Consider the following 16,097-nt stretch of genomic DNA (forward strand, 5'->3'; position numbering starts at 1 on the left):
CGGCCGTGGGGGGTTTCGGTGCTGGGAGTCTTGGAACTTGGGGGAGAGCATCAGGCCTTGGGGGGGGTTGGAGGGGCAGGGAGGTCAGGGGCTTGGACCTTGTGGGGAGCTTGGGGGGGTTGGAGGGTGTGGGAGGGTCAGACATTGGGGGGAGGGTTGGTCCCTTGGGAGGGATTGGAGGGGGTTTGAACCTCGGGGGTGGGGGTGTCGGGTATTGGCGAAGGTGAGGGGGTTCACACTGGGGGTGGGTGGTGCTAGGGGAATGTGGAGCTGTCAGACCTCAGTGGTGAGGTTGGGGGGGTGTGGGTGTTGGACCTTGGGGGAGTGTGGGGGGTCTGAAGCCTGGGATGTGAGATTGGTTTGGTCGGGTCAAGTTGGGAGGGTTGGGACGGAGAGTTCAGACTAAGGGGGGGATGGGGGGGGGCGAGATGTGTCGGGGGTTGGGGGGGGGTCAGGTCGGGTCAGGGGTGATCGAGTCAGATCGGCCCTGCGGGGGCGGAGTTTCTGGTCGGGTCAGAGGGTGAGAGGAGGAGTCCCTTGAGGGTGTGGGGAATCCCAAGGCGGTCATTGGGGTTGAGGAATACTTTAATCGGAGTATGGGAGGTGTCTGTGGGGGTGTGGGGGTGGTCCCGTGGGGGGGTCAGGGGTATGGGGGAGCCCAGTGCCGGGGGGGTTGGTCTGTGTCTTTACAATAGCTATCCAGAAGTTAGAAGAGGTTTTCATTCTTCTAGCTTTTTCTGATGTCAGTGGGTGGGGAGGGTTGTTGAAGTTTGCAAATTAAATCACAATTTTGGATGGTTCCCAGTGTGGGGAATTTACCCACAGGAAATTTGCGCTTCTGGGCAATTGCCATGCAAACCCTTACCTGTGAGGTTCTGAGAGGGGTTCCTCAGTGCATCTTTGCAGTAGCCCCCAAATCCGATGCTGCGGAGCTTGGATTTTACGGCCCATTATATGTTATTCACTGCCAGCAATTTTCTCTTCTGAGCTGAAGCATCTATGTCAACCTGAAACTCATCAAGACAGAGGAAGATGTCAATCAACAGTCATCGATGATACCAAATCTGAGCCACTCAAGCTGTCCAAATGCACTGAAAGACTGGATTGAGACTTGAGCACTGATTTTTTGATACTCTTCAATGAGGCCGATAGTACAGCCCTCTTGCAGAAAATGTCCAGCAGACAGAGAGTAAACTTGTTCTCGCTGAAGGGGTAATGAACCAATTAGATCAATGAGTACCCGAGTGCGACCATGGTGCTTCATCACTTTGTGAGTCTTTTGAGAAGGTGGAAGATGAAACTCAAGAGGAAGAATATACTGGCACAATACCACATTCATCCGATAGTGGTGACCCCTTTGTAAATGCATCCACACCCATCTATCCACAAAAAGTGGTAGTCAAGGATCAAGCAGCTTAGAGACAGAACAAACATGACAATGTCTGTCTCTTCCATGTTGGAAGACGCTAACCTTACTGCTACACCAGGGTTATAAGGTTTGAGGGAAGGCAAGATTTTGATCAAGTGCCTTCCTCACAGCTCCCTGTGAGTTGAGAGTGACTGCCCTTGACATCAAGGCAGCATTTGATTGAATGTGACATCAAGGAGCCCTGGCAAAACTGGGGTCAATGGGAATCAGGAGGAAAACTCTCTGCTGGTTGGAGTCATACCTAGCACAACGTTGTGGTTATTGGAGGTCAATCATCTCACTGCAGGAGTTCCTCAGGGTGGTGTTCTAGGCCCAACCATCTTCAGTTGCTTCATCAATGACCTTCTTTCCGTCATAAAGTCAAGGATGGGGATGATCGCCGATGATTGCAAAATGTTCAGCACCATTCATGACTCCTCAGATACTGAAGCAGTCCATATCCAAATGCAGCAAGACCTGGACAATATCCCTGCTTGGGCTGACATATGACAAGTAAGATTCGTGCCTACAAGTACCAGGCAATGACCATCTCCAACAAGAGAGCATCCAACCATCGCTCCTTGACAATCACTGTATCTTACAACATCCAGGGGAGATTAGGAAAATCTTTTCACCCAGAGTGTTGTGGGGTTCTGAAACACACTGCCTGAAAGGGCAGTAGAGGCAGAAATCCTCAACTCATTTAAAAGGTGTCTGAATATGCACCTCAACTGCAGTAACCTGTAGGGCTATGAACCACATGCTGGAAAGTGATATTATGCTGGGTGGCTCATTTTTCAGCTGGTGAGGACACAGTCAGCCAAGTGGCTTCTTTCTAAGATTCTGTCATTCAATGACATCCCGATTCTGAGGTATTGGCTGCTGGTCTGGTATTGTTTTGCTATTGAGTTCCCAATAACCTATACTGAATCAAAGGGTCCCAATTTTCTTCTGTACACATATGACTGGAGATGAATAGAATGACTCAATTTATCAAGTCTTAAAGGTAGGCTCTTACTTCTCTGTATAGTGGTAGGGCAGAGAGATAGTGGGAAGACAGGGTGGTGGGTGGGGAATACAGTGTGTGTCTTCTGCATAGGCTGATCATAACTGAGGTGAATATACACCTGAAGATTATTGATGCATCCTAGGTCATTCTCATCTCTTGAAAATGCTCCAGCCTCATCTGTCTACAACCTGGTGGCAGCTTGATGTGGATTTTCTGTTAAAGAACTAAAATCTACAAGAGGAACCCAACTCATAACCCTGTTCTTCTGTACTGTGTTTGGAGAGTCAGTGATAGAAATTGTGCAATTATGCACTGCAAAACTTCAACTGTATCAACCATTTATAGGGCAATGGCAGGTGCCTCTTCAGAAGCACATCACAATGTATGGTGTTGAGCGAGACACAGTTTTCCAAGAGGCGATTTAGGAAGCAACCAGAACACCCAGTATGCCAGCTGACTGTGCTTTGATGCCTGCTGTTGGTAAAACCCCTTGAAGCTTGTATCAGGTCAACCTCTGCCAGCCCCCTTTATATTGCAGAGGGCAGTATCAAAATGTGAGTCAGTAGTGTTATGATGTGGCAGATGATGTGTGCCAGGTGGATCAAATCCACAAGGCAAACTTGAACTCGCGGTCACAACGGTTTTGCAATTTGTATTTATTTTGAGATCCGTGCCCTGAATTCAGTAGTAACAAATCCACCAAGACTTTAGAGATTTTGTTTAGAAAACTAAATTAACATTTATTAACAAAAGAAAAGATTTCAAGTACATACATAGGTCTATAAATTACTACTATAATAACTCCTAAAATCCCAAATTCATCTGGCTTCCAGTTAAGGCAATGGTGAAAAAAAAGATTATAACAGATCCAGGCAAGTCAACATACCCTGGACACTAGAATTCAAAGTGGCTTTTCCCAGTTTTGGTGTTTGTAGACAGCAGCTTAATGTACAAATACTGAAGGCTTTTCAGACTTCTGGTAGATCATAGCCTCATTATGCTTTATACATTTTCTCCCTTTTAATGCAAATTCCATTGTTCCCATATGTCTTTGAAACTTTACCATTCTCATAAAATAAATCTTTTCATGGTGCTAATACCATCAGTAACCTTTGGGAAAAATAAACACGCTGCTTGGCCTATCTTCTCTGGCTAGGTGTAACACCCTACTATCTATTAGAAATTTAAACTACCCTGATTTATCTACAAATGCAAATTCTCCTCACCTCACATTCTAAAACTTCAGCCATGTTTACATATTTAGCATTTCAAACCTAACTTCTTTTGATGAGTCAAAACCTCCAGGCCAGCTGTCTCAAATTCAATTAAATCACACACACACACACACACACACACACACACACACAGACACACTATCCAAACCCCACTATTAACCTAATTTTACAATAAATCATAATAATATTATGAGAATTATTATACCTTCATGACAGTAGACATGGAAGAGGAGCCGCTTTCAGCTCCCGTTAGTACTCCAAAGCCAATATCTGAAGAAAGGGGCAACAGGAGCATGTTGCGATGGTCAGTTCTTGGTGACCCCTTTATCTGTTATAATGCTAGTTAAATATCTGTTTGAATATATCCTCTTTAAAGCAGGGAAATTAGAGCTGGTTGCTTTCACAGTCTGAGAGAGTGGAGTTTTGTTTGAAAGCCGGCAACATGAGTCTTGGTGATGTTGGGGGATTGAATGAAACAGACATCAGATAAACTGTCTTGCTTACGTCCTAGCAGATGTAGACACACACACAGCTTATTGATGGCCACGCTGTTCTGTAGAGCAAGGATCTTTCAATCTAAGTTGAAATGGTTTGCAGTTGCGCACCAAACTGTCGCTCCAGCTCATGAGGTGTCTGGACACTGATGTTCATTGACAAGAGGGATGTAGCGACAAAGAGACTCTTGCTTAATTGACTGTCTGTGCAGTGGTGGAGGTGGCTGATGTGGTTAATTGACCCAACTTCCATGGTAAAAATCAGGGTGTGGGAGGAAGAATTTACATTGGTCTCGGGAGTGGTGTGGTGAGGTGGCGTAGGGGTTCTCATCCAGCCTGTATTCTCTAGAATTTCAAAGAATGAGATGTAATCTCATTGAAACTTGCAAAATTCTTATAGGACGTGACAGGGTGGATGTTGATAAGGTGTTTCCTCTGGCTGGTGAAATCTAGAACCACAGGACGTAATCTCAGATTAAGGGGTAGGCCATTTAAGACTGAGATGAGAAGGAATTTCTTCACTCAGAGGCTGGTGAATCTTTGAAATTCTCTACCCCAGAAGGCTGTGAAAGCTCAATCATTGAGCATGTTCAAGACAGAAATTTATAGATTTCTGGAGACTAATTACATCAAGGGATATGGAGATAGCACAGGAAAGTGGCATTGAGGTTGATGATGAGCCATAATCCAATTGAATGGTGGAGCAGGCTCAATGGGCGGAATGCCTAACTTCTGTTCCTATGTTCTTAATTGGTGGTGCTTAACACCAGGAAGAGATGTATACAGAGGAGTCTTCCCTTTGCTGCAACCATAGTTGAAGAGTCAGCATGTAGGTCTTCAGGTAACTGCATAAGCACAGTCAGCTCAAACTTGACTGTGAGGTCTTGAATTGGATGGACTGAGTGAACTCTATTCAGAACTGCATTTGAAATGATGACATCTCTCCTCCCTACTGATATGCATCCAAGATCTGTAGAAAGCTCTTATTGGATAAGGTGGACCAAGGCAATCTCTACTTTTCTTATTTCAGGAAATGCTGCTTGGAATACTTGAACTAGGTGTACCTCACTGGAGACTCTCCTTACTACCTCTAGAATTACATTGTAGCCAATAATGGAGATGTCCTTGATGGCTTGGGTCATAATAATTGGGACTGTGATCTTGACAGTTGGGCTTGATAGCAACTGGAAGATGACATCAAAAGGGATATCTGACCCATTTGCTGCAATAAGGTTGAGATTGCTTTGTCCTATGAGTACCCTCAATGCCCTCAAGAGAACATTTGTGGAGCGGGTAACTGTCCATTATCTTGTTATAATGGAGACTTGGGATCCTGTATCCCAAAGCGCTCTTGTCTTCAAATCCCCAATGGTACAGCTCTTTGGACACCTCTTCTCAACCAGGCGGGCGGCATTTGCCTGCTTTGAGGAGTGATGCTACAATTCTGGGATTTTGGTAGGGAAGCACTCATGGTTACGGCCAGTCCCATGGCAACAACATTATCCCATTTCCCGCAGGATGACTCGAACTTGAGTGTGCTTGTACAGTTATCATGCAGGTGTAGCATGCAATTAGGAAGGCAAATGGCATGTTGCCCTTTATTGTAAGGGGATTGGACTACAAGAATAAAATATTTTGGTAATTGTACGAAGTTTTAGTGAGACCACATCTGGAATACTGTGTGCAGTTTTGGTCTTTGAATTTAAGAAAGGATATTCTTACTTTGGAGGCGGTACAGCAAAATTTCACTAAATTGGTCCCTGGGATAAGAGGTTTGACTTATGATGAAACTCTGTCCAATTTTCTATATTTGTCATGAGATCTTGGCATCTCATTGAGAGATTTGTGCTAAGTTTGCCTGGGCTAGTGCTGGTTAGGGAGGAATAGATGAAGGTTTTCCTCCACTTCCCCAGGAGGTTCATTCTCAACTTTGAGTTCCACCCTTCAAACCCTTGAAAATCAGCAACCCTTGATCTTCTCTTTCCTCCAGCTCTTCTCCGTTCAGATGCTATGTGATTCTCCTTACCAGCATCAAGCAATCCACCTGTCCCTCCATTTCATCAGCATTAGGCAGCTGGAGCTGTTGGCATACTTGAAGCAATTCCTTCAACTCTGCTTGACTTACCAGAGTTATGATCTTCTGGTAGATCTCTAACAGTGATTTGGCCATGGTATTTAGGGCTGTGCGACCTCCTGGTTCCCAACGTTCAGTCTGAATTAGGGGAACCTCTTTGTACTCTGCTGAGCTGGTCCCTCTCATCCACAGCTGTATCACCTCAGAACCTATGACTTTCTGCCAGTACCACTTTCACCTTGCGCCACCTTGAAGGGTGGTTTATAGAAGGTTCTTCCTATCACTGGACAAACACTGCCACACATCCCTGCCGGTCCCATCCAGGAATGCACATTCTGGACTCATCTGGGATGCCAAAATTTGTTGCACCTGCCTGGAAATGGGGGTGGGGGATGATGTGTTGTATTTGCCTAAAATAAAAGAAAGAACAGAAGACACATGTGTAGTTCAAATTAATGTAAGGGAGTGGTAAGATGGCCATTTCAGAGTACAACAACACCTGCTCCTGAGCAGACAGATCCAATGTCTCTGTGGAGGTGTTTGGCTGTGGAATGGTCAGCTGTCTATATCGGGGTGTTTTGTTGTGAATTGACTTTTAAGGGAAAAAGGACACAAGGTATATTTGCAAGCAATTACATACTAAACACAGAGTGTTGAATAAACAAAGTTATGTATAAAGAAAAATGAAGAAAATGAGGAGGGTGATTTCTTGGGAGTCTCACACCAAGTTGGTTGAGTACAAATATGGCAGGGCCTGAAATGGTACCAGTTGGAAAGATTACATTTGGCTGGACAACAGTACAGTTGAATGCCCGATTAAATGCAACGCTGGCATTTAGGTTTCCCAAAGCTCGTTAAACCTAGAAGCTAAAGGGAATGGGGAGTAGCCAGGTCAAGCACCGAAGTGCTTTACCAGCACTGCTCTAGGCCAGAAGAAGCAGGAATGCTTTCATTCCAGCTCCCAAAGCAAACCTTCTGCTGATCACACCCTCTCTTCACTGCCGCAAATGGCTAACAACCTCTTCAAACCCTTAAACTGCTGACACCTTTCTTCTAGCCCCAAATCTGCAGATCCTCCATTTGAATCAAAATCTGCTGACCAGCCTCAGCCCCCTCCATCTCCTGATTGCTACTTCTGATTTCTGCTTCACAATCTTTTTAGATTGCTGAGGACTTTCCTCAACTTTTCCTTGACTGTGGCCCTATATCCTTGGCTCTCCTACTGGATAGCCTGCATCTGTCTGTAAATCTGGTCAGCAGGTAGTTGGGAAACAGAAGTGAAAAAAACACGGTGCCCTCTTGTTGTTAAATTTAATGAGAACTCCACCTTTCTCCCTGCAAATACATCACCCTGCATCTTCTCCATAAATATTGAAACTCACAGTTTGTAATGTATAATGAATAGATGGAGAAAGATCAGGGGAATGAGTCTCAGAGCTTTGTGCAGTGGTTTGAATGCCCTCCTTTGATATTACAAAATTTGATTAATCAGTATTGGTAAATGATAATTTAGTGAATGATAATTTAATAAATAGATATTCAGGAACTAGTTTTTCATTTTTGCTCACTTTACCTGTCTTATGTGTTTTAGGATATTAAAGAACTTTATGCACATTTTAGCCATCAATTGCTGGATGCTTTAGTGAAATCTACACATCTGTCATTGGAAATTTTCAAAAGAAGAATCTTCAAGTATGTGTTTTGTTTAAATATAGTTCTATTTCTTACTCTATATATTTGAATATAGTCATCATTTTACAAAACCATTCTCCCAAGATAACGCTTCTCCTATCATGAGAAAATTTATGAACTGACAGGCATTCTTGAGTAGAATCCCAGGCTGCCATATAAATTTTGTCAAATGTGTCCTGATTGACCCAGGATAAGCTATATTTCCTGACAGCAGACAGCTGAAAGCACAATATTGTTTCAATCCCCTGTCTTCTCCCTGTAGTCTTGCACATTCCTCCTTTTTAGATAATAATCCAATTCCCTCAAGTGCCTTGATTGAACCTGCTTCCAACACACTCTCATGCAGTGCATTCCAGATCCTAACAGCTCGCTGTGTGAAAAAAGTTTTCCCTCATGTTACCATTGCTTCTTTTGCCAATTACCTTAAATCTGTATCCCCTGGTTCTTGATCCTTCCATCAATGGGAACAGTTTCTTTCTATCTGTCCAGACCCCTCAGGATTTTGAATAAGTCAATCAAATGTCCTTTCAACCTTCTATTCTCCAAGGAAAACAGTCCCAATTTCTTCAACCTATCTGCATAACTGAATTTCCTCATACCTGGAAAACCATTCTCATCAATCTTTTCTTACTTTCTTTCATGCCTTCATATTCTTCCTAAAATGTGGTGCAAAGAACTGGATGCAATATTCCAGTTGAGGCCGAACCAGTATTTCATAAAATTTATTGTAACTTCCTTGCTTTTGTACTCTCTACCCCAATTAAAGAAGCCTAGGATGTTATTTGCTTTACTGACCATTCTCACAACCTGTCCTGCTACCTTCAATGATTTATGCACAGATACACCCAGGACCCTCTGCTCTTGTGAGTCTTTTATCAAGTCTCATCACTCTCTCCCCGTCATGCCTCTCTTATGAAGTCTTGCCGCCCCCTCCTTCTCATGGCCTCTCTTATGAAGACTCATCACGCTCTACCCCCTCACTCCTCTATTATGAAGTCTGGCTGCTTTCTCTCTTTTGCCTCTTTTATGAAATATTGCTGCTATCTCTCCCTCTCATGTCTCTCTTTATGAAGTCTTGCCAATCTCTCTTGCTCACGCCTCTCATATGAAGGTTCACCTCTCTCTCCCTCTTGCACCTTTCTTATGAAGTCTCACCAATCTCCCCTGTCATGCCTCTTATGAAGTCTCACTGTGCTGTCCTTCTTGCGCCTCTCCTTATGATGTCTGTCTGTTCTCTCTCCCTAATTTCTCTCTTATGAAGTCTCGCTTCTCTCTCCCCTCTTCTGCATCTCTTACAAAGTCTCACCGCACTCTCCCTCTCGTCTCTTTATATAAAATCTCACCACTCTCTCCCTCAAGCCTCTCTTAAGAAGTCTTGCTGTTCTGTCCCTCTTGCACCTCTGTGAATCTCCAAAAAACCTTCCTGGTTCATTTATGCCCTTTAGGGAAGAAAATATGCCTGGCCTGGCCTACATACAACTCCAGACCCACAGCAATGTGTTTGACCCTTACCTATCCTTTGAAATGGCCTAGCAAGCCATTCAGTTAAAGGCAATTAGAGATATCTTTTGCTAGCGAATAAATTAAAAAAAGTGAACGTGCAGAGTATAGTGGTAGCTTAGGTTGGTCAGTTGCAGTTTACCATAAGGGAATATGATGACCATAAGACATAGGAGCAGAACTTGGCCATTTGGCCCATTGAGGATGCTCTGTCATTCAATGAGATCATGGCTGATCTGATAATCCTCAACACCATTTTCCTGCCTTTTCCCCATGACCCTTGATTCCCTTGCTGATTAAAAATCTGTCTATCTCAACTTTGAATATACTTAACAACCCAGCCTCTACAGCCCACTGCAGTAAAAAATTCCACAGATTCACTACCCTCTGGAAGAAGAAATTCCTCCTCATCTCTCTGAAATGGCCGACCCTTTACTCTGAGATTATGCCCTCTGGTTCTAGGCTCCCCCACAAGGGACAACAATCTCTCCGCATTGTTGTGGTGTCTTTGATGAACTGACCACAGGAGACTCAGGTACAGGTTACGATCATTTATTCAAGCAATTGCAAGGAGGGCACCATCTCAATGCAGCTTGAGACAGTACTCTGCTAAACTACAAGTGTTCATCATATTTATACATTATTGGTCATGTACAAGAACCATTTCCAGATTTTGATCTTGTCAACATATAGGTTTACATTAAACAGACAAGTTTCTGGTACAAAGGTACGTACATCATCTGACCCCACCTGTACCCAGGCCTGCCTTCCTATCTAAGCTGTGACTATCTGTCCTTACCCTATCTGTTGAAGAGCACACTTAATCTATGTTATTGCCATTCCCTGACTCCAGTCTAACTCTTCTATCATATTTACATTCTTCTTCATCCAATGTGGCCTTGTTGATGCTCGCAAGCCCGGAGAATGTGCACGGTTCAGCATTCTCTCTGTTCTCTCTGTCCCAGCCTGAACTTTAAATGTTAACTACTTAGCAATTGCGGTTTGCGTCAAGTCCCTTGACCATTACTGTATTCCTTTATTTCCCCCTAACAGCCCCCACTTTTGGCCATTGGCTTAGCCCAAGGTAGTCAACTACAGTGGTGTCCGCTGCCTCCCCCCCCCGCAACTTTATGCACTGCCACCCATTGATGCTGGCCAGTCATCCAGCTTTGGCACGTAAAGGGTACGGGTACTGGTCAAACCATCTTTATCACCTGCTCCTTTAATCTGAACCTCTGGCTTACCAGATTCCTACTCCATCTACTAAAACTCCCCCAACGCCACCTTTTTTGTGACTTCCAGGTGCGATGAATCAAGTATGTTAGATACATAATCAACATCAGCTGAAGTATAACTGGGGCATGGGAGATAATCCAAATCCAGGGGTTTTTCTGTACATTTGTGCCCCCAGTTCTACAGATCCTCCCACCATGTGGAAGAATCTATTTGTTCAATATCCATCTTTAAGGCTCTAACCTGTCGCTGCAGTGTATGGTAAATTCTGTATATCTGCTGAGCCTGTCTCCGAATCGCAGTGAAATGCTCTGGTAATAAGGGAATTTCATAGGAGAACTGGTTCAAATACTGTGTCAGGTTATCCTTAAGGCTTTCCTCGATCTGAATAGTAGTCATTCCTCTCTTGTATATTTTGACCAGTTCCACTTTCCCTACCCTTGCTGGCACCTGTGGGTGTAGGCACACTGAATGATTATGGATGGGGCATATCTGGTTACCCCCATACTGGATTCTTTCCTGCCATGTGGTGATACAATATCTGCCATTCCTTGTATATGCAACATGGGTCGGTTCTTTTGCAGCCCAGATAGTTTCCTTTGTACAGTTTGCTGCTGCTTTAAATTCAATTAGCTTCATCTGTCTCATATATCGGATGTGCACATACTAATGCGGTGGCTTCTATGCTACACCCTTCTAATGTGGTGCTAACTATATTTCCTTCTATGTCTACTGTGTATGGCGGAATATCGTGATACTTAATATAGTAATCCTCTCGTATAACCCCAACATTTTCTACTCTATAAAATGTCCTGCCAGGTGTTGACATAGGTATGACAGGTATTACTAATACAATGCCTATTAGCTTATTACTATTCACTATACATTCAACATTCATTCTATATACGTGTGTTAAACCTCTGAGCTGGCAACCGATCAAGTCATAATCCTTGTGTCATGAAAGATTACATAAATGTTCATTAGTTACCCATAAAGGAACTACCCCTTCATTAATCTGTCTTAAATTCTCTCGGGCTTGTTCCAGTGCGCAAGATCCATAGGTGCTGCAAACATCATTTCTGCTCGCTTCGTCTGAAATATTTTCCCCTATTTCAATCAGTTTGTTGATAGTCCCCGCATGACTTTCGAGCATGGTAGCCAGGCTTCAAATTAACCGTGTCACGTTCTGGTATGTATTTAATTGGGTATCCTGGATCTCCTGTCCCGCCCTAAAATCTCCTTAAGCTTAAAGCTCAGGGTACAGACCTTCTGATCTAAAGTTGCTAGGTCGATGGAATTAACTATTGATGCCCCTGTATTGAATAATGTGACAGCGTCATTTATCAGGCTGCGCTTAGCTCGGTCCCCACTTTGGGCCTGATCGCATCCCGCTGTTAAATTTGACCACTTCAGCCATCAACTGGCTTGTCAGAGCCGTATACAGTGCTTGGGTGTGGGTTGGACACCACTGGGGCAGGGCAACACCGGATACATTCAAGACTACGGGTACCAGCTCATGGTGTACATTATCATATAAAACTTTATTTTGGTTGATCAATATGAGACCATTTGTCAGCCCTTGGTATATGACCAGACAAGGTGGGTCAGTTGGCATGGTTTGAGAGGCTTCAATTATCTCTACTCAGATTGTGGAAGTAGACGTGGGAGGTGGCTGGGTAGTGGTAGTAATTTTCTCTTTTGAGCGGACCTCCCATGCCCGATCTGAAGCAAACCCTTACTACAATTCGAAAGCACTTGTTCTCCTACTGTTACATTTATCATTCCCCATTGCGTGTCGCATTCGGCACTGTCCGTGCTGTCCTGCGGTGTGGGATGAGCAGTGATGATCCCCGACCTTGTTGCCAGTACTGAAACGCCTGCCACCAGGATCGTAGATCTGTGGAAACATTAGCATCGGCTCCCGTCCTCCGGGTTACTGCTTGGTCAATTGTCATGTATCTTTAACTGTGTGTAATGTCTCCATTTACTTCCCGTTCCCATATCTACAAGTGCGCATGTATCACCTGTCATAATTACCTCATATGGTCCATGCCTGTTCACTCCAGGCTCACCTTGACCATCACTTTATTCCCCACTTGGTCCATTGTTACTCTTTGGATTTGCCTGTTTCCATATCCTTAATCACCTGTCGGTTTCTGACTTCCTTCCTTAACTCATGCAATTGCTTACTTATTTCCCTCACATAGTCTCGCATCCTTCCTTTTAGTGGTCCTACATCTCTCACTACTACTATGATTCCCTTGGGTAACTGCATTGCTCTCCTTGTCATTATTTCAAATGGGGTGAACCTGGTGGTTCTGCTTGGGGTAGCCCTAAGGCGCATCAGAATACTGGGCTGTTCCCTGTCTCTTGAATTGCTTTTGTGATTGATGTTTTTTTTTAAAAGTTCAGTTCATCCTTTCCACCATCCCCGAGCTCTGTGGCTGGTAGGGAATGTGGAATTTCTGTTTATATTTAAATTTATACATTTCTTTAATGACTCTTCCTTTGAAATGAGTTCCCCGATCTGAATCCATCTGTGTAGGCACCCCTACTCCTTCCAGTTTACTCTCTCCTGCTGCTGTCTCATATCAGTCCTCAATTCCTTAAACAATCCCTACAATGCACCTTCTTATCCTACCTTTCAATGGCTCAGTATCTTCACTTCCAGTGGCAGTTCTCTCTGGGAGCCGCTTAACACTGCCTGTCATCAAGGTGTTAATCCGGTGGTTTTACTCTTTGTAGCTCTCAGGCACATTAATACAATCAGTAATACATCTATTTAGCCTTTTTCCAGCTTTCCCTTTACCTATGTCCATCTTGTGGTAAATTGTTGTTAAGTATTATTTCTCCTTACATTTCAATTCCTGAACTACAGATTTCACATAGTTTTACCTCTAAGTTTTTTTTTTCCCCCTGATCATGATCATCCTAAGATTCTCTTGATTTCAGTTTCTCTACTGTCTTGATCGTTTATAATGTTTCCTTGCTCTTCAGGTCATATTAACTATTGCTATCTCCCCCTGTGCATTTCCAATGTCTCAGAGGATGGCCAGATTATCAAATTCACTTCCCTTAAAACAGTTTGTACATTGTGTCCTCATTCCCTAACTCTTTCTCTTACTTTCCTCATACCATTTAAACATGCAACAGCTACCATCTTATTTTGTTCAGGTTGTCTGGGAGACTTTACAGTCCAATAAAGTACTCTAAACAGTTTTAAAACAGAAATCAAGCATTGACATGTTTTGCTTCCTTATCTTCTTCTCAAACAACATCTTATTGTCCCACTAAATTATGTCTGACTTTTGTTTTGCATTATCCTAGATTCATTAACTCGGCCAAAAATTGGATTTCTGCCAAACTTTGTCCAAGTCTTGAGCTTAGCTTCATATTTTGGGAACAGACTTTACAAATACAAAAGCTTGCAGCATTTGAATTAGTGCCAATTTTTGTCAAACCTTTTAAAATGAAAATTCCCTTTTGAGAAATTATCAGGAACCAAACCTCAAATTTTAAACTTTGTAAGAACTGTAATTTACACTATCAAAATTAAAACTACCTCTGTCTTATATGTATTGATTTGTGTCCAAGTTATAATTCCCGAATGTTTATTGACACACTCTTTATCTTAGATGGCATCCTAGCAATTCAAAAGTAACCTTCTAAACTACACTGCACTTTACACCTCAAGATTGTCCCAAATTCAAATTACAGTGCTGTTGGGATGCAGATTTCCTTTCATATTTAATTCATCTCTTCATAAGAAACCCCTTTTTATCCATTGGAACCACCTAGGCCTTGTGTTTATGTCTTTTGGTTTTCCTAGAATCCCTTGAACTTCAGGTAATTTTTCCCCTCAGAATTTTAGAATACTAACTCGTATGAGTTAAAGTAACAATCCCAATCAGCTTGGAAGCTGGTGATGCTAGTCTGCAAAGGGGGTGGTACAAAGGTTGGTTCATCTAACCCTGTCTAGCTTCATGATACCTTCAAATTGCAACCCTTTTTGCCAGAAATCTCAACTCAAACCTTATACTCAAAACTTTGGAATGTTTTAGTATACTTTTCCTTTAATCTAACATGGGGCTTTCAACCTTAAAGTGCTGAACTGCACACACAAATAACAATTTACGGAAGAAAACACATTAAAGCTCACATATGAATGCTTCCTTGTACACAAACAAACATATATTTCCAGGTATGTATTTATATTCCTGTATCCTTAACTTAACGACTTAAAACTCTCATATTCTAAATGAAACTTCAAATAGCAATGGGGGAAATAAAGGGATCTTGAAGGCTCCACCTTCTGGGGCAATCAAACTGACGAAAGCTCACATTTCCCCTGCTACTGCCTGTCTGTGCTTATTAACTCCCCTAGGGGTACGCCCTTTTCTCTCTTTCTCTCTGTCTCCAGCACAAGCAGCTCTTGTAACTTAGATCAATTCATTTTTTTAAGTTACAGAAAATTGAGTAGCGGACCTTTCGGGTCCCAATCATCCTTCCACATTTTCAGGAAAATCTCGTTATCCCGCATGGGACATTATACACGCCCAATTCGTTTCTCCCTCCCCCAAGGCTTCCTTGACTGCCCTCTCAAACTCCCTGTGCAGGGCTATCGCCTTCTCTCGATATGGGACGTCCCCAGGTTTCGTCCAGTCTCCACTCCTAGACTGCAGGGGTAATCTTCCCCAGATATCCCCTGGGCATTTGTCCTTCACCAGTATGTGATTATCAAGAGGGTGCATTGCGTGGAAATCTTACATTTCCCACAGTTTGGTCCAAAAATCTGGGTTGCTATGCCGAGTTTTAAGTGTCAGCAGTTCTTTAAACAAAACCTGTTTCTCCCCCGGGCTGAATGGTACATGCTTAACTTTTTCCGTCTCTCTTCATCTCAACCCTCCCAATCTCTTCGGCTTCCCCCTATTCCTCAGCCCCCTTTCTCCCTTTGGGTTTCAATTTGCCTTTCCTAACTTTACTTTTCCTAACGGTTATTGCCATAGGGGCCATGGGATTCAACGGGCACAATGGGGCGGTTGGTTCATATGAGGGCAGAACTGCATCAGCTCCTTCATAGGTTTCTCCTTTGGAGCTTTCCCCCTCTTGATCAGTGTCACTGCAGGCTGCTGCTGCCACTGTTCTGATCTGTCCTGGATCTGAATTTGTTGCTCTCTCTCTAATCGATTGGAATTTAGTATTAACCCTTCTGCACAACTGTAGGTACAGTGTGATAATAACCATCATCCCTTTCTTTTCCTTATCCTTTTTTTGCTCTAACCACCATCTTTTTTGTTCTCCAGGGGTTCCCTGTGGGTTCCACCCCTCCTTCTGCATTTTAGTGATTCATTTCGACTGTTGATCTGCTATGAACCTTGTAATGGAGTCTGTGGTTCCCCAGTCGAGCTCCATAGCGCTATTTTGTTTCTCTGACAGCATTCATTCCTATTTT

General features: G+C 43.3%; 1 protein-coding gene across 1 annotated transcript in view; it reads left to right on the plus strand.

Moving 5' to 3' along the window:
- The window catches only part of LOC121278115 (dynein heavy chain 8, axonemal-like), a 1,831,678-nt gene that overhangs the window by 575,233 nt on the left and 1,240,348 nt on the right, over positions 1-16,097 (plus strand). Inside the window, exons 24-25 of the mRNA XM_041188200.1 lie at positions 6,137-6,289; positions 7,812-7,912. Of these exons, the coding sequence (XP_041044134.1) occupies positions 6,137-6,289; positions 7,812-7,912 (254 nt within the window). The remainder of the gene's footprint in view (positions 1-6,136; positions 6,290-7,811; positions 7,913-16,097) is intronic.

This window comes from Carcharodon carcharias, chromosome 5 (genome assembly GCF_017639515.1).
Source record: "Carcharodon carcharias isolate sCarCar2 chromosome 5, sCarCar2.pri, whole genome shotgun sequence".
NCBI classification, from domain to species: Eukaryota; Metazoa; Chordata; class Chondrichthyes; order Lamniformes; family Lamnidae; genus Carcharodon; species Carcharodon carcharias.